Source organism: Diprion similis, chromosome 10 (assembly GCF_021155765.1).
Source record: "Diprion similis isolate iyDipSimi1 chromosome 10, iyDipSimi1.1, whole genome shotgun sequence".
NCBI classification, from domain to species: domain Eukaryota; kingdom Metazoa; phylum Arthropoda; class Insecta; order Hymenoptera; family Diprionidae; genus Diprion; species Diprion similis.
This window is the reverse complement of record NC_060114.1, coordinates 8466813-8486151: the sequence shown is the minus strand read 5'-3', so window position 1 is coordinate 8486151 and position 19339 is coordinate 8466813. Positions and strand designations below refer to the sequence as shown.

General features: G+C 38.4%; 1 protein-coding gene across 1 annotated transcript; it reads right to left on the bottom strand.

Moving 5' to 3' along the window:
* Positions 1–3466: 3466 nt before the first annotated feature.
* LOC124411099 (facilitated trehalose transporter Tret1-like) lies at positions 3467–9149 on the bottom strand. The gene is made up of 2 exons (XM_046889980.1): positions 8397–9149; positions 3467–5726 (listed from the first exon to the last, which is right to left on the bottom strand). The coding sequence occupies exons 1-2, from the start codon at positions 8584–8586 to the stop codon at positions 4384–4386; spliced, it is 1533 nt and encodes a 510-aa protein (XP_046745936.1). The 5' UTR covers positions 8587–9149; the 3' UTR covers positions 3467–4383.
* Positions 9150–19339: the final 10190 nt, after the last annotated feature.

Sequence of the window (19339 nt, the reverse complement as noted above, 5' to 3'; positions counted from 1 at the left end):
AATTATTAACGATTAAAAAAAATTATAAAAGATAATTGATCCTCATACTCCGATCCTGAGAAATTTGGATATTTATCAGCGGGACTGTATTTATTATTATTCATTATAAGCTTAAAAATTCAGAATTTTGACCAATGATACATTTTTTCAGTATCGTGAAAAAAAAAAAAACGTTTTCGCCTAGATAAAAAATTTTTAACAAAAGAACAAATTTTTCTACGGTCAACGATAAAAAATGTCCTTTTTACATTAGCCTGACGTCTGATCTATCTAGTTCTTATATTTTTTAGTTTCTCCACTTTCTTCGTGTTTTTGTAGGATATTTTATTCTCCATTCTCTTCTTCTTGTTTTTTTACCGTTTCCTCGACTTTAAGACCGCTTCTTTCTATGCACAATAGTTGACGCAGATTTTATTGACAGGCAAAAGGTATAATGATATGCCTTATAATACACAGAGAATATATATATCTGTGGATATATAATACCAGTATATCCATGCAGTATACATATGTAATAACAATCGTGTGATGGGTCGTAAATCACATCTTCTAACGCGTACCTTGTATGTATACCTACTGTATTCGGAAGGCACTGTGAATATATGAAATATAAATATATTTCTTCACCCTGTGAAGAACGAAATTCAACGATTTACATCAAGAACCTCGAGTATATACGCGCACACATATGTAGGTCTTATACGTTTTAACCCACTCCTGGGGGATCCGAAGCATCCCTCGATGACTGGCTCAATCTAATCCAGCCGTTTCACGTATCTAGACACGTGTGATTATACAAACTTCATCATATTTTTCGTGAATTTTTCTGACTTCACTTCACCCGCATGAGCCACTGATTTTCCTGAACCCATAAAATGAGGATGAGCAAAACTAGAACAGAATTATTCATTCGTTTCATTTGATAATCATCTGCTAAAGCTAACACCTACCCAAGGATTTTCTGATACTTGTGATCGTGGGAAGGCAACAGATCGCGCCAAGGCCCTCGGCACAGTTAACGCAAGACTAGTTTCCTTGCCCCGCGGTCCTCCTGATCAATTATCGTACGAACACATATAAACATGATACGCTGTCAATTACCTCCATTGTTTCCTTATATTCATTTGCCTATTTATCATTTATGTATTCGTTCGCCTTGTTTGCTTGGTCGGATAATTACGCATGATAGATTGGTATGATCAGTATTTATATATGTAACGATAACCACCGAAGTGGTGGTCCAACGCGATGAAGAAATCCGGTAGTGTCTTTTCGGACACCGTTCAAGATCGTTGGTCGCGATACATATATCGACGATTTTTATCGATAACGTACTTAGTTTGGTTAGTCAGATTTACAAAGGACGAAGAAGAAAAGTTTTTAAAAACTCGATCGTGATGAAACGGAAGATCAATTACTGTTTTACATATTGAATTGATGTGTGAATGAAGAACTGTGTAACTAATTTTCTAACAAGTTTTCCTCGGTAGACGTCAACGCAGATGATGTAAAAGATGACGATGAAATACAAGTAGAAGAAGATATGAAGAGATGTTGAAATGAATAAAAGTACTGTCAAGTCACCATAACTCACAAGTAGTTGACCACTTCTTCCGCATTTTTCATCATTAGTATCGTCGATTATCTTCAAGTTCTTTCGATAAGGAAGACGTTAAAGAAACGTTAAAAAAGTGAGAAAATAATCCATCTCCTTACCATACGCCATTATTATCGTTATACCACATTCTCTCGAGTCAGTCCTTGGTGGTTATCACCAAGTTTTTTTTCGACAATTCCATGCCGTGTTACTTACAAAAGAAAAAGGCAAGTTAACGAAAAAAAAGAAGACGACGAAGAAGGCGTCGAATCAAACTACGACCAGATCACGGAGTGACTCCTCTCATCCCCTGATCACCAACATCCTACACGTCCTGTCCCAAAGAAGTAGGTATCCTCATTAACCACTCGTCCACGATACGTCAACACGACCAAATGACGAAAAATGCAATGGTACCCAATAACAATTTCTGCAGAGGCAGCGGGGCTTCTTTATCGGATTTGGAGCAGTTCCCGGCATCCGCAAGCAGCCCCGACATGGATCTGCAGGGTGAGCTAATCCGTTTTATTCATTTCCTTATTCATTACACCGTTCCGTTTCATTCTGTTCCGTTCCGCTCCGGTCCAGTCCGTTCTGTTCCGTTTCGTTCCGTTCCATACCATACCAGCCGGGTGTTTTCTCACCCATTTAATGCGTCGAAGGAGCCACGTGTGCGTATGCCAGCCTTTAATGAATTAGAGACGGCGCTGACCAGAGACTCAATGAGGTTATACGTACCGGCAGACGTACATACATAGGCTCCAACGGCTCTAATGTAAGAGGGAGGCGAGATTTGATTCCTTTGTTTTATCAAGCCAAGCCACCCTCTCACCTCGTCACTGTTGTTCCTCCCTTTTTGTCCTTTTTGCCTCCTTCATTCCTTGCAACTGCGCCAAGGTTCAGGCTATATTCTACGTGCCTAAAATACTCTTTTCTTTTCGGTTTTTCACAGCTCCTTCGTTGTTTACTTATTACTTTTTCTCGCTCCGATTAATATTTCATCCACGTCGTGGCGACGATCGTGACGCCGCGACTTTGCTTATTGTATCCGTATATCTACTCTATTAATTAATACATCCGCGGAAGTATAACCTGATTGTATTGATCGTTCAGTTAACGAGAAGTAAATAAGTGTATTATATCCGTATGAGACGGAAAGAGAACATTTTTTTTTGTCGATTGCCTGCACGGACAAACGATCAACAGTACAAGAAATTATACAGTACGATGCAATCGTTGGACCAATTAAACAAGAAGGGGATACAAATTATTCAATAATCGATATCGATCTTTAAACAATCTATCAATTGATTCAACTGACTTGTTTTATTTTATTTTTTTTCCAGTTGAACGGTGGAGTATAAATTGAATCTATTCAAAGGTATCAATGCATGATGAGATTAACAATAACGAATAGATATACATAATATAAAATCGATATATAGGTCACATTATTCTATTACTAGGTGACGACGTTGCGACGTGACGTCGAGGTTAAGCTGGCTATTGCGGATGTCCCAGGGTACCGGAAGTACTTATATACTATACCCGACCTCTCTATTGGACCGTTACAATCGTAATTGTACATAGAATACTGACAAGGTTAGGTTCGGTTGTGGAAATCAGTTGTTTTTTATTCCACTGAGCGATTAAACGAACAGGATACAAAAGAAAGGAAAGAAAAAAACTGATGAGGAGTGAAGGAATTTGAAAAAGGAAGTGAGTAAGGAATTTAGAGCAAAAGCAAATTAACACCTCAATTGTTTATTTTTTGCATAAAACCAATTTCGTTGTTTTGTTTTACATCATTTTCTGTGTATAATATGCTAAAGTCGTAGAATATTTTTATCGTATACTGATAAAATTATAGTCAAGTAGCCATTCTGCTTATCCTTATCATTAATTCTATCGATTTGACAAATTTACTGTCAGTTTTAATAATATGAAAGGAGAAATATTATCTAGCAATAATTTGATGGACGTGGATTTTTCATTCTGCAGTCTGTGCAAGAAAAAGAATTGCACTGAAAAAAACTTCCTGTGCTGACAAACTTGACCGTGACTTTTTCAACTTCAACTTCAACTTCAAATTCGACTGTACTAGTTATGAAAAGATAAATACAACATTGAGCTGTGCAATAAAAATTACGCACCCCCAAATACGTGATTATTAAAAGCACGTGACGTAGAAGAATTTGATGAAAGGACTCGGCAGAAACGTGAGTCGAGTCAACCAGCGACAGCGAGAAAATATCAGTATAGCTCATCATCCAAAACTGGATCGAGAAAAAAAAGAATCTGATGAGAAGAGTGATTGCTATCTTTATCTTGATTTACTGCTGGAAGGTAGTGTTTCAAAATAAAACAAATCATGGAACAACATTGAAATAGTTCAAAATAGTCTTAATGAAAAAACGTCTCTTCATATGAGTAGTGAGAAGAAAACTGTTTCACTATCATTCAAATCGAAGCACACGCATCGTGCCGAAGGATAAAAATGACAAATGAAAAATTAATTATTTGGGTACAAAGACTAGAATCTGGGCAGTTAGTCCTCTCGATGAGGTCGACAATCGACGGGATCCATAATCGTCAGTCTTCGGTATCCGCTTCGTCATCGATTCCTCCGTGCCCGAAATCGGCCCTCGAATTAATCCCGAAGGACAGTTGTCGAGAAAGTAAGGCCGCCTTCTATTTACCACCCTGGAAGTACCTGACGCGTGGAAAACACTTCGGGGTGCGCGAGCTCGCGAGATCATCTCCATCGGGCTGCTCCGCCTGCGTTTTCAAGGTCCAGGAAGGATCTTCGCGGGGGGGTTGAGCTCCCTCTGAATCTCCTCAAGGGTCTTGCCCTTGGTCTCGGGCGATATCCAGAACACGAAGAGCGTGCCGGACGCGCAGCATACGGAGAATATCCAGAATGTCGTGTAGATTCCGGCGACCGAATTCAGCGACTGGTATCCAAGTCCTACGAGGAAGGCGAAGAACGACCCCACGATTATCCCACAGGCGACCGCTGGGCCCTTGACGTTAGTGGGAAATAGCTCGCCGAGCAGGACGTACGGCAGCGTTCCGATTCCCAGGGCGACCATAACCTCGTAGGTGATCAGCGCAACTATCGGTAACCACGTGAACAACGATACATCTGCCTGGACTTCGTACTTCAAGTAGAAGAAAAGGCCCTCAACCCCGAGCGCCAGCGCAGCGGTGATACCGGATGCCATCATCAGCGGTCGCCGTCCCAGACGGTCGACCAGACCAGCTGCTATCACGCCGGCGACCAGCTGCGCCCCCCCGAGGACGATGACGGCCTCACTGGGTGCGAGTGACGAGCCACTGTGGCTGAATATCTCCTGCGTGTAGGCGACGATCGCCATGTGACCGGAGAACTGCTGCGTGGCCTTGAGGCCCAGGAGGATCAAGAGGGCGCGACGGTTTCCTCGCGTCCCGACAAGCTCGAAGAGCGCGTTGCGCGTCGATCGCTGACCCTCGATCACAGCCTCCTTCATGGCCGCCATGTCAGTGCGGACGCTCTCGGGCTTGGCTACTCGACGCAGCCGCATGAGGGCGCGCTCAGCCTCCGCGTCGCGGCCCTTTATGAGAAAGAAGTACGGCGTCTCGGGCATGAAGACGAAGGTTGCTACGAAGGTCAACGGGACGACCATCGAGACCAGATTCAGCTGCCAGTAGGGGAGGTAGGCACCGACTGCTGTGACGAAGAGTGTTCCAACGTTCGTCGACATCTTCAGGAACGTTCCCAGTGCACCACGGATGTTTTTGTCCGCTATTTCGCCAAGGTATATCACAGCCACGTTGTAAATACCGCCGTGACCGATACCCGCGACGAAACGGGCCACGTACAAGGTCATCACGCTCTTTGCGGCCACCACCAGACCCCAACCGGCTAGTTGCGGTAGCGCGAACGCCAGTAAGGAGAACTTCCGGCCCAGGCGATCGACACACGCTCCACTTATGAATGAGGCTAAAATTCCGCCGAGGGTGTATAGTGATGCTACCCAGGCTCCTTCGCCCTTCGTCACTGGGAACTCGGAGTCTGGGCCTGTTAGGTACGGTAGTGCTGGTGACGTCCAGCCAAGGTGACCACCGCATGCCATCACTCCTAAGCACGCTGGAACCAGAATATATAACAGAATCTTAGGCATCTTTGGATTAAAATACGGAAGAAAAGAAACGGAAGAAATAGATTTTTTGACTGAGGTTTAGTTTTGGTTCGAAATCTGTAAATTGTTGAAAAAGAAGATGCAGTATATTTTTAAAGATGTGAAACGCCGAAGATAACTAATAGAATGAAGTCGATCTAAAAGTGAGCTATTTTGACATAATGATTTTTAAAGTATACATACTTTTGAAAAATAAAAACCGTTGATCGTTCCTCAAACAAGGAAACAATGATGAAGAAGACGCAGTAGAGAAAGAAACATGATCTTTGATTTATGTTTCATGTGAGTTCTACTTCGAAATCAGTAAATGGTTCCATTGAAAGAGGACGCAGAAAACAATAAAGAGCGTTTTTGAAAGGTATGAATTACTACTAGAAACTTTAAAGTAGATGTTGAAGCATGTCTATATACCGTCATAGTATTCATCAAAAATGGCAAGCTAATTCTATATGTAAAATTGAAGTATAAATTAGAAAATTTGAAAAGGTACTTCAAATCTGGAATTGGAACGACACGATTGAGAAGATAAAAAAAAGAAAAACTTAAAGTTCCAACAAACAACAACTCGACTCCTTGTTCACGATTCGCATAACTACACTGCATGGTATACATTGTAAAATAATTGTATAATTGTTAGGTTAACCACACAGCGAAGAGGGCAGGCTGCATTTTCTGGAGGTTACGTAAAGCCTGTATGCATGTCACGAATGTAAGTGTTCACCGTGAACGTGAAGCAGATGAATGCCCTTCGCGACTGCGCTAAAAACGGGTTGCGCAACTGCTGATTGGCATCGCTTTGCACTGACATGATTTTCTGCGAAGAATGGGCTGCAGTATCTAGTCGACTATTGTGCTATCGATGTACCACCTATGAGTTTTTTTTTTTGTTTTTTTTTTTTTTATCTAAAACTAACAAAACGAGAAACCTAACCGACGCTGATTGTCGGCCCATTGTTTTGGTTGAATCGATCAATCGGAAGTTGCGAGGATTAAATGGCATTCATTTTCACCAAGTAATTTCCGTCTTGGTTATAAGAGAAAGCGCCTAAAGTGCGCTACGTTTTATGTATGCGCTGTGTATATTTACACTGTAATAATAATAATAATGACGATATTCCGTAATAACAACGGCCGTAACCTCCGACGATCACGATTGTCTTTGTACCGATTCGAAAGCCGCGACTTTTCGCCTCTTCTATTCAGACAGCACATAAGAAAGAAGGTACCGTGTAACGGGTCAATTTATACACCGGAATTAGTGCAAGTTGTTTGCCATGGCTACATAACACTTTCAGCTTTTTTCAGATTAAGATCTTGTGGAATTTTTTAATGTTGTGAAATGAACCGATTTCAATGATCGATTAACGTATTGAACTCGCAATGATTTGCATTATTCGAATCCTCGACGCGTCGCGAGGCTGAAGGAAGTCTGGCGAGCATTTTTAGTGCCATTCACGTCTGGCGCTTAACGATTAAGGTAGTGACGCACGTCCTTCGTTTTAGCCTGGAGTGCCTCGACGTTTCTTGGCTTCCGGATGAAGTGCAAACACGAATTTATAAGCGATGTGTCTAATCGAATTTTTATACTTCAGGAAGATGTCCGACCCTAGGAAACCCCGGAACCGGAACACGGGACGAGAAACCGATTGCGCAACCGGGTTGCAGCCGTGCCCATAGCTGGCAGACTGAAAACCGGGTCACCGGTACAAACATGTTGGCTGGAATATCTCGGCCACGCAGTCATACCAACGCGTAACTGCCGCCGCAATTACACTTGCAGTTTTCACACCTGCACCGATTAATTCATCACGGTTCAACCGGTTCATCAGATATGCGTTTACATGACCTCAGAGACGACTCGACCCGAGATTGCTGTGGAGACACTCTGTCTGGCAGCTTTCTAACACTCTCAGCTCCGGGTCTTTGACAAAGAGAGGAAGGCGGTGGCGTGACTCCACTGTACCTAAATGCTGGAGTAATGGCGTGAAATCAGGTGGACGGGCTGGAAAGGAAGTCGTTCCGATAATTACCGGTTATTAGCGCCAAGCTTAGCGCAGAAGCCACCAATGTCCATACTTCAACTCACGCTATGCGTGATTCTCGTGATTGGAAGAACTGTGCCCTGATCTCTAAAACGGTTCCATCCTTGATTTAGGAATCTGCTGGTGCCCCGAAGGCTGAGGATTTAGTCCATGGTCGGTTCGTCCTGGACTGCAGGAAACGGACTGGGCTCAAAGCCCGTTTGGAGATAGCTAGGTACTCTTTCGCTTACTCGCTCTACAGCAACCACATCCGCAAATTTTTAAAGCCACATATGGACGGCTGGCCTTTCTCGAACCAAGGGCACCTGATCAATCATGCCCGTCCCATTTTGCGGACTACTATCGCTACTCAAGGCTGAACGCTCTGCAGTTTTTTTCACAGGTTCTTTAAGTGGACACAATGAGGGCGGTGCGAGTTCGTCATTTTTACGACCAAGAACTGAGTTTATTTGTTCTTACAACGTTTCTCTCTATCTCTGTCTCTTAATGTGGATGTTTAAAAAAATTATTCTAATCCACACCGTCTAGCCAATGATTTCAGAAACACTAATGGTGTATAAAATTTTTCACACTCACCGCTTACTGCTGCCATAAACTGGAGCCACTGACTGCCACGTTCCTTCGGGACTTCCTGGCTCTCCAGCTCCTGCAGCTTTTTGGCGTCCATATCTCGGTTGCCTGCGGCCTTCGGAGCTCCAGAATCATCTTCCGGAGTCGCGGAAGCAGCGGGACTGATCCTCCAGCAGGAAAATATCTTCCAATGCATGGTTGGTTAGTGTGTTTAGTTTTCTTCTCTTTTCAGCGATAAATGAAAGGAATCGACACAGCAAAAGCGAGAAACTGTAAAAGATCGGTATGAATATTCTCTGGATTCGAAGGTACGTTCTGTTGACTTTCGACCGTAACCGAACTCTGTACGTTGTTGACCGGTATTTTTGATAAACTATTTTTATCCAAAGATCGGTATCAGCGTTGCTCGAGATTTCTATACGGAAAATCTAACGTTCACAGTTGTAACTCGACGATCGACTTTTCGACCCTCTGAGGTAAAATTCTTTTTTACTTTATTTTTATTTTAAAACCGAATTTGGCGGCTGCTACCGGCACGTGGTGCCGAACTGAACCGACCTGGGGTTCGACTGAGCCTTTAAAGCCGATTGAGTGGTGATAGGTGAAAGAGGTGGGGGGTTAAGGGGTGGTGGTTCGCGATTGTCGAGACCAGCGGAACCATGCGATGACCCTAACCACTGAGTGCGCGACAGCCTCGCCCGATCCGCCCCCCACTCTGTCTTACCGATAAATCGCAGACATTCCGGCAGCGCCGCACGGCGATCGCGCAATGTGTACATTGCTCCTTATGTATGTACCTGACTGACCGCAGGCCCCTTTCCCCGCCGATTCCACATCCGCAACAGTCTCTTCGCCAACGAGACCAGGTGGCTCTTATCGCCGATCTATTGTTGCAGGTCGCTTTAGCGCAAAAATGCGGAACGCACCGGGTAACCACGTGTTTATTGTTCATCACACCTATAGCCAATGTTCGTTCGATCACGTGATACCCTTCGTAACACACTCTGCTGATACGGTCACGCATTCCGATCTAAGTGTCCGAGATATCTGTCAATACGGGAATTTTAATAGTGGATGAACGAATCGGCACGAGTACCGATCGTTACCGTATTATTGATTAACCCATTTTTCACACCTGTCTCGCCTCTTCGTTACACCTATTTCTATCATGGTCTTCGCTTGAGAATGCTAGTCGATTTTCGAACGATTTTTAGCACCTCTATTTGTCTTTTAGTTGTGATGTCCGATATTTTTTTCCTTCTCTCTCTCTCTCCCTCTCCCTCTTTCTCTTTCTTTCTGTTTCTCTCTCTTCTTCTCAGGCACCGTAATTAATTTTTACGATTGGCATCCGATTTTACACATCTATTTTGTGTCATGATTTAAGCTATTTTTACATGGATGCTTTGCGATCGACAAGCAGTTATCTTTGACCCTATTGCAGTAGGTAATTTATTTTTCTTTACATTTGCTTCGATATCTACGGTTTTAAATATATGCGTGATCCTGAATTTGCAACCGATTTCTCACGCAGATCTGATTATCTTTAAGCATTCCAATTATTCTCTTCTAATCTCCTTCTCAGATTTCAGTGTAAAAAATATTATAACCGATTTCCGTTACCGACATTTTTCTCCTTTACCGATTTCCGTAACCGATTTCAAATGCCTTTCACCTATGAGGGTTAGCAAACGGTTCAGACGGATGAGCCCGGTTCACTCGGTAAAAATAAGCATAAATTTCGCATACCGATCTCGGAGTGGGTGGAGGTCTGTTTTTTCCGAGTTGTTTTTGCGATAAAATTTTTTTTCTTCTCTTATTCCTTCCGTTCTTTTTTTTTATGCCGTGTTCTCGTCATAATTACACGCAGGCCTGCCGTAGAAACACGTGCGCATGCAGTGGATGTGTGTAACATGTATGGATACGGTCGTTCGGAGATCACCGAGATATCAATTACGTTGCGGTCACCCATGCGTGCGCGATGTAACCATATATTGTCGCTTGGGTCCAGTGTGTGTAGTTTAAACGGCAACGGGCTTCATCTAAATACCATATCGTTATGTCAGAACTGCATTCCGATCCTCCGGCATTCACGTGATGTCGAACGTGCTCGACCGATCTTTCCATACTTTTTATTTATTTATTTATCTATCCATCTTGTCGTCATTATCATTCTTGTTCTTATTGTTTCTCATTATTATTCAGCCCGTTCAATTACGCTAAGTTCCGATTAAGCGATCTTCGGCTATTTTATTCCTCTTATAATTTTTTTTTTTCAACCTTATTTTGTCTTGTTCTCAAATCTTCGATCCCGACTAATGTATTTTAGGCATTAAAATAAATCTTATATAATCACGAAGCGCAGACAAGATCAAAACGGTTTTCTCTAATAATCATCATAATAATCTTGTTTTAAGGATATAATTGACGTCAGTAGAGCAGAAGTAGAAAGAAATTCGGGGTTCAATTTTCTTCTCATCTTTCATACAATTTTTCTAGCTCTTCTAATTTTCTTCCTCATTTATCCTCTCTCAAATCGACATTTCATCGAGCCACACGATCCTCTGTCTCATATGTAAGAATAAAACCTAAAGAATTGAAGTATTTGTGGAGCAATCACAATTGCAAAATAACGAATTTCGGTATCGAGTCGGTGTACAAATGTTTTTATTATGTATTATGTAACAAGATAACTTATATTACACACATTTAATGACCGTTTTCACACTGTACGCGCGATTTTATATTTCCACACTTGTAAAATTGTACATGGAGCTTGGAACAAACACGATCTCGACGTGAATTATAATTATAAACATTACTTGCGCTTTATATTATACACAGTGTTAAACGGTACCCAAGAACAACACAGGTTGCGATGCGTTGTGTAATTCTTTGCGTATATTAAATATGTATATTAGTGTATATATATGTATAGATTACACATATTGATAAAAGCACGCAAGTAAAGCGATCTCAATAGATTCGCATTCAATTATTTCGCCCTACACTGACTTGTTATTGAACCGGTTTTTTCATTGTTGTTGTTGTTTTTTCTTCTCGCCGCGGAGGAGGAATATCAAATTGCCAAACAGATTGGAAAATAACGGCAAACCACAGGAATTTTTTTCAAATCTACTATCATGGCACCCATCGTTCAACCTGTAGAGTTTATTTATGCCCTCCTCTCCCTACTTTTCAAATTTATTTACGATCGTTTAATCGTTTAATTTTATTGATCATTTTATTTCTCTTCTTTATTCATCGCGGACTTTTATTACCCGTGAATTCTTTCCCCCCTCTTAAAATCATTCGAATAATAAGGAGAGGAGGAGTCAATAAAAATCATCCGATGGGCGAAGAAACAAAAATACAAAATTCTTAAATCGCTAATAAAGGTTTGAATCCGCGCACGGTTTTCGGCCATGTCACGTATTTCGCGATACTTAGTTTCTGTATGCACAGTGTGACATATAATAGTTACGGTATACAGGCAGACCCGCAACCACGAGTTCTTAGCATTGTGCTCGAAGGTCATACGTGACCTGCGATCACTGCCTACAGGCCATAAGTTTCCGCGTTTTAACCGGCGTCGAAACCGGAAATCCGAGATCCGGACCTTCCCGCATGCATACCGGCAATTCCATGAATTTTCAGAACGTAATTTTTGCAAATTTTATTTTTTTTCCTGTATCTTAATCACATTTAGCGCAAAATTTCAGCAGAATCAACAAAATCATCACATTTCAACGGATAAACCATAACCTTCGGAATTATCTCGAAAATATTTATGGCAAAAGAAATGTGAATGATCGAAATTTGAAATCTTCAAAAGAAAATCGCCTTGTTATTTAAAACTGATTCTGAAAAGTATTTCTACGTTTGAATAAAAGTTATTCAGATGATTTTCGAGTGTCATGAAACCAATGCTAGAAACTGTTTACTGGATTATTATCAGAATGCCCCATATGCCTAATATCCATGATAGTTTGTATTTCTGAAACTCTTTAGGGAATTTGACCCCGTTTCTAGGCCATAAAGAGCCGCGATCTCAATCTCTGTATAAATTATCTTTACTCATTTTTACCTATCGTATTTTCAGATTGCAGTTGCTCAAAGTGTCGAAAAAAATATGTATGTATAAATAATATATCAAGTAACGTTGTACGTAATGATCGCGGCGCGAGGTCTGGTTTTACGTAGGTAGCGAGACGTAACCGGCTTACAAATCGTCGATTAAAGTCTCGACATCAACGCGGAGACTTTAATTCGGCCCGCGCAGACGACTTGAGGGCATCTCGAACGGTCTGGCATCGAAAATGCAGACTCAGTCAGGTCATAATTATTTTGTTTCTCCATCATGAAAATATTTAGTATCGGTGAAAAAATTTAGCGACACTCAAATGGGTTCAATCTTTTTGAAAATAATTTTTTTCCGTTCATTGACATTCCTGATTAACTTCAATTAAGGGGTTATTTACAGTCAGGAGGCCCAAGAAAATCAATTTTTCAAGAATTTTTCTTGAAATGATCTTTCAATTTATTAAAGTAAAAATTTCTACACATATTAGAGTAACTTTTAACTGTATTTTAACATTTTTTATTCGTAAGAATAATTATTTTGAAAGCTGCTCTAGCTGATCTTCGGGAGCAGATTTTTTTTCTGGCTGAATGATTGACGCAAAAAAGTTGTAGCATTTGATTAGAGAATAGAAATTTTCTATTCCATTTTTTTTTTTTTTTTTCTTATTTGGCTCTACGATGAGAGAATTTCAATCGTATCGGTGATCAACGAAAAGCGAATTACTCGCGAGAAGATGCTAGATTCTCAAAATACAAAGTCTAGCGAAGGGCAGGGTTAGAAAATACGTCATTCATCACATTTGCGCATGTTAAAGCAGGTACATACGTCCGAATCGATCAGGAATCATGTCACGATGATCTATTCGATCCATACAGTCTGATTCACTGTATTATCACACGCGATTTAAGATTCATGAAACGTAGATCACCCACGCAGCACAAACGGAATATAGAAACGGAAGCGAAAGAAAGGGAAGAGCCTTTAGGTCTTCAGTTCCGTATATGCCTCCGGGAAACTGATTACATGTTGTAATTAAATCCACTGGAATCAAGTCAAGTACAAAATAAGAAAAGAAAATTCGGGAAGAAGACGTTAAGAATGATCGAATATACAAAAATCGTCAAATTGAAAGTATATACTCAAAATGCCTTCGTTCGAGTAAAGAAGAACTTCTTATAGACGATTCTCAGATGTTTTGGACATTTTTAAAAAATTTAATTTTTTTTCTTTAAAATTTTTGTTCTCCTTCCAACGTGAAAATGATTCTATAAAATAAATAGTTTTACCAGGTTTTTCACAAAATTTCACCCCATTTTAATAAACAAACTCAACAATTATCTAATGTATAATGTATCTTGAGAAAATGGTAAAAAACAAAAATCAAGATTATAAACTATAGTGTACAAAAAAGTGAACAGGTTAATCGATCCTCTTCTGGATTGCATATGAGAAAAAAAACATCAAAATAGTTATTTAATAATTTCAAATAATCTGTCGAAATTTATAACCCTACACGTTGAATTTATATTTTACCAGTATCGGCCCGTTTCTGTTTTATTTACTTTTATTTATTTATTCTCGTTCTTCCGAAATTCTTATCTGTTTCCGAGACACCTCGTACATCTGTATTCCGCACGTGTATTTGTCATTTGCGGCAAACGCTTGCGTGTGAAATTCCACGCGCATCGAACGTGCAAATAGTTAATTAAACATAACGTGCGTACGTAGAATTCACCGAACGGATCTGTTTTCATCCTCTATTTCGTTTCATTAGCATTATTTTGCATTTTGTTTTTAATTAAAAAAAAAAATTGTTATTTTTTTTTTCTTCTCGTATATCTTTCAATCTCTCACTTTCTCCATCTCTCAGCGTTTTCTCTTGATTTTTATTCACCTTAATTGTCATCGATATTTTTCTGGTTTTAATTTTCAATTTTTATTTCTTTACTCTTTCACAGCTAATCGCAAAACCGCCAGACGCTTGATCTTGAACGGATTATTCTCTCAATACTTTATGCATAATTATATCACACAACAGTCATTTTATACGTATATATAACACAGATTTGCGGCTTGGTTACGGCGGGGTTTTTCTGAACGACGCGTTAATCGATTTTCGACTAATAATATTGAAAAAATACGAAGAATAAGAGGATCGGGAAAAGATCACTACAACTCAAAACAAAAAAAAAAACAAAAAGAGAAAAAGAAAACCAATAAAAACAAACGATATAAATCCTGCAACTCATGATTTGTTAAAAATCCGGTAATTTATTTTGCCAAAGAGAAATGATTGATTTGCTGTATTTTTTTCTCATTCTAAAAATTCCGTCCGTCTTCGGGCTGTTTTGCATAGTACCACCTCCTTATTATTTTTATTATCATTTTAGTTATTAACTTATTAATTATTATTCATCTTCATTACACACGAGCATCTGCCAATGATCATTTTACAATATCGTATACGCGTGTAAATATTTCACCTGACATCGAAAAGAACGAAGTACGAAAAATGCAAGCATGGTGTAATAACGAGTAAGCGAAATTGCGGTCAAATTCTTACGCATGTGTGTGTCTGGTTGTCGTGTGTGAACAAAGCGTTAAACACACAGCGACAAGCTTAAATTAAACACGCGTAGAACGTATCGCGTATAGTTTATACATTTTGTGTGATTGTATACAAAATGAAATATAATTAGACAAACTACGTGGCTTTATGCATATATTATTTTTTGTTATTTTTTAACAAGACTTACGTCATCCCGTGTAACATAACAATTATCATTACAGACGAGTGAAAATAATTATATTATAATCGTCCTCGTGCAAACTACGACTGGAATTTTGTGCTGGAATACTTAATAATTAAATGGATAATACACGCTTGTAAATGTGTGACAGAATATTTGCGATATAAAATTACAGGTGTTAAATGTTTCGGTGCAAAATTTTATCACCAAATTATCTGCGATGTCACTGTATGAATATTATTATTGTTTTTTCTTCTTATTTTTCTTTTGTTCTTCGAGATTTTCAAGGATACAATCAAAGTTGTATAATAATACAACAAACACGGAGTGTGAAACGAAATTAAACGACTAACTGTTGCAATTGCAATAGAAAAAGAAAATTAATAAATAAAATAATATCCAAAATCTTCGCAGTCTTTTCAAAATATATATTTTCATTCTAATTTTTTTTTTTCATTTTTATATCTGTAACGTTCCTCCCCCTACCCGGATTTTTATTTTTCTGTAATCGTTGCTCCCCTTTTGATCGATTGGAACTTTTATTACGTATCAGAGTATAATATAATATACTTTAGCGAAAAAATGAATAAAAACATGAATCGTGAAAGACCAAAACGATTGGTAAAAAAAAAAAGTTCATCGAACGTTTCTTCACAATTCCGACCACCGGTGATTTCCCCTTGTTATGTGTATACATAATGGGTACAATAGCTTATAAATACTTACATCATATATATATATATATATATATATATATATATATATATATTTATATACCTATATGCAGGTACATAATCTATATATTATTTACACGTAATAGAGTTTTTCGTATCATGATTTTTGCGCGGATACAAATCTTGTGGCAACCTATATATATATGGACGGATTGTTAGGCTGAAAGGCGTGATCGCGTTGACAAGAAAAACGGCGTATATAATCGGACGGCGATTTTCTGTACGTGACGGAGAAAAAACGGCGTAAAATATTACCGTTGAATAGGAAAAATAAGAGCGAAAAGAGAGAACTGAGTTCTGTCTAGTATGGTGTACAAAAATGTATACATAACATACGTATTGTAGGTACTGAAAAGATAGATTGAATTTTTAGTCAATCCTACCAGCTTTCCAAAAGTATCTCAAAGATTGCGTTAATTTTTTCGACGATCAATAACGCAGATCAAGAAGAAAGATTTTTTTTTTTCTTTCTTTCTTTTTGAGTTTGTATTTAAATAAATTAATTTTGATTCTTTACATCAAATGATAACCAAAATCTTCATTCGTTACTTATTAAACTTGCTTTTGTCTTTTTTACGGTGATAAATAACACCGGTTAACACGAATTATGAGTCTGGGTTCTGAATGTTGAAACTCTAACGTTGATCTCATGCTCAAAAATTTATACTCTACTTATTCAAAGACGACAGTTTTTTCTTTGCGTATTTACTTAGCTTTGAATTGATTATTCAAGTAAATACTCAGAAGAAAATTAATGGAAGTAAAATTAAACAAAAATTCCTATATTCAGAAATTGTCGATAGTTGAGAAAATAATGTTGATTTTATTTGCCGGATTGAAGAATTCGCTCGAAGAAGCAAGATAAAAAATACGCATAAATTTGCTACGAAGCTTTAAAACTCGTAAAAAAGTTGTAATTCAGGATTTGAAAAAAAAAAAACTACAAAAAAAAAAAAAAAAAAAAGAATTAAAGAATCCGGAGACGACACGAGAGATCAGAGCCGAGCTGACGTCCGATGAAATTCTCCATTCGAGTTAATTGTACGATGCTTACGCGCTGCAGCCGCTCTTCGCTTCACACATCGAGCCGAGCACTTTGCACGATGCGTCCGACTTCGGCTACCAACCCATGTATGCGCTAAAAGTACAAACGGAGAGTCGTTTGTTTGGTTTCCTGATCTGCTCGACAGCTGAGTAAACACTGGATGTTAATATGATGCACATACCACGCGAGAAGAAAAATGAAATAATAATCGTGTGTACGTAGTTATACAATTACGTATATGGGTCATTCCATGCCAACTCGTGCTACCATCGAAATTTACATTTTTGATTTGATCTTAATTTTTTCTTATTTTTCTTGATTGTGAAAACGAGCTCCGTGATTTTTTTTCGATTTTTTTTTATCCAGCCGATCACGAGGTATAAATTTTTTAAAGCTTTACGTGTTTTTTCTTTTTTCTCTTTTTTTTTCATGCGATAAAATATTAAATACTATTCACTAGATTTTGAGCTAGGTCCCGTCGTGGGAGAATGATTCATTCTGTTGTTTCAGTATTTTTTCAAAATTATTTCAAGTTTTGTTTTGAATAAAAAAAAAACTTCGAGTACGTTTTTTAACGCCCTATAAAATTTCTGATTGTTCATCTCAGTATACAAAATAATAACTATTTGGAGTGATAAGAATCTAGTGTACTATTTGTTGCATCAAATTTCTGTAAAATTCATGGAATACGATCTGACAAAAAAAAAACTGTTCCGATTAATGCATTTTTTTTTTTTTTAATTATGAGCATTCAAAGATGAAACATCTAAATTTTTGAATAATTCATATCTCGTGAAGGGCTGGATAAAAAAATTCGGAAAAAATCATGGAGCTCGTTTTAACAGAGTACAAAAAGAAAACAAAAACTAAACTCAAATCAAAATTATGAATTTCGATGGTAGGGTGAGTTGGCATGGAATGCCTCACATGTATAATACGATGCTGAATTCTAAGAAATTTGCGCAGCGCTTATAAATCCATATTTTCCCCGGGATTTTCCCAGAACACATAGATTCTGTTGTTATAATATTTTTTGAAATTTCCTGGCTATTACTTTTGATTAAAAGTCATTTTATAATTCTTTTGAGTTTTGTAGTGTTCCTAATTTGTTCTCCGATTCATAATATGTGAATCAAAAACTTGCAACCCTTGTGATTGGATCTCCAAAATAAAAGCTTGTGACAAAAAAGAACTTTCAAACTCTCGACATCCTGTAATTTTGTTTTTAATGATTATTTTCATCCACTCATCAAAGCTAGACGTAGAATATTGAAGTGTAACGATATTTGCTGTTTCCCTTTTTCTCAGTGAACTTAAACGAATTCCAGTCAAACGAATTGCAAAGGCAAATAATTTATTCCGTCACATTTGTAAACACGTGATTACCATAAGAGTTATGCGAAATATTCCTGATGGAAAGTTACAATATATAATACACATAATAATGTACGGATAAGCAAATATCTTTGAGGAAAAAATAGAGGAAGATAGAGAGAGAGAGAAAGAGAAGAAAAATAAGACAAATAATTCTCAGTCTGTACTAATATTTGAGATTATCGTCTGACCACAGCAATCTATGTACAATATACATTATGTGCGTACATGTGTGAATAAAACCAAGTTTACTTTAATCGATTCGAAAAAAGAAGTAGACGAGGAGAAGATCGCACAAAGATTATTCCGGTTTTTTGGCTATTTTTGTTTTTCTTTGGCGAAGAAAACCAATAATAAAATATCACGTGCGACATTGCAGACTAGAACTTTTTGAAATTCAGTAAACAGAAATGGGATGAAAATAATTTGCAAGTTTTTCGAAGCGAAATATAGGTTCAAAATTGAACCTAAGTCACTTTTTGTCAGGAAATTTTTTTTCGCAGATTGTAATTTTTTTAAAGAAATTTTGAAGGTGAAAAGAGTTGAACAGATTTTTTTCTCTATCAAGATTTGTTTAAATTGCTCTTCGTTTTGGTTTATAATTATCCCAGAAACAAGAACTCTAAGAACAATATTAAAGAAAGGAGAAAATTGAGGTGCTTCTTTAAATGCGCTAAAATTCAAGAGCAGTCGTTTGTCATGGCAACCAACTGTCATTAATTTAAACGACAGGCCAGCGCGATGTATATAACCTACAAAATTTTGGCAGCTGTCAGCGTTGAGCACAACTATCAGTGATAACCGTCAAAATTTTCGAGGTTATATTCATGACGGTTGGTTCCCCTGGCAAACAATTGCTCTCGGATTATCGCGCATGCGCGTTATATCGTGGCAGACGTCCGACCATTCAGCCGTTAGATAATTACTCTGACAATGAGTACATAAAAATATGAAGGACGGTATTA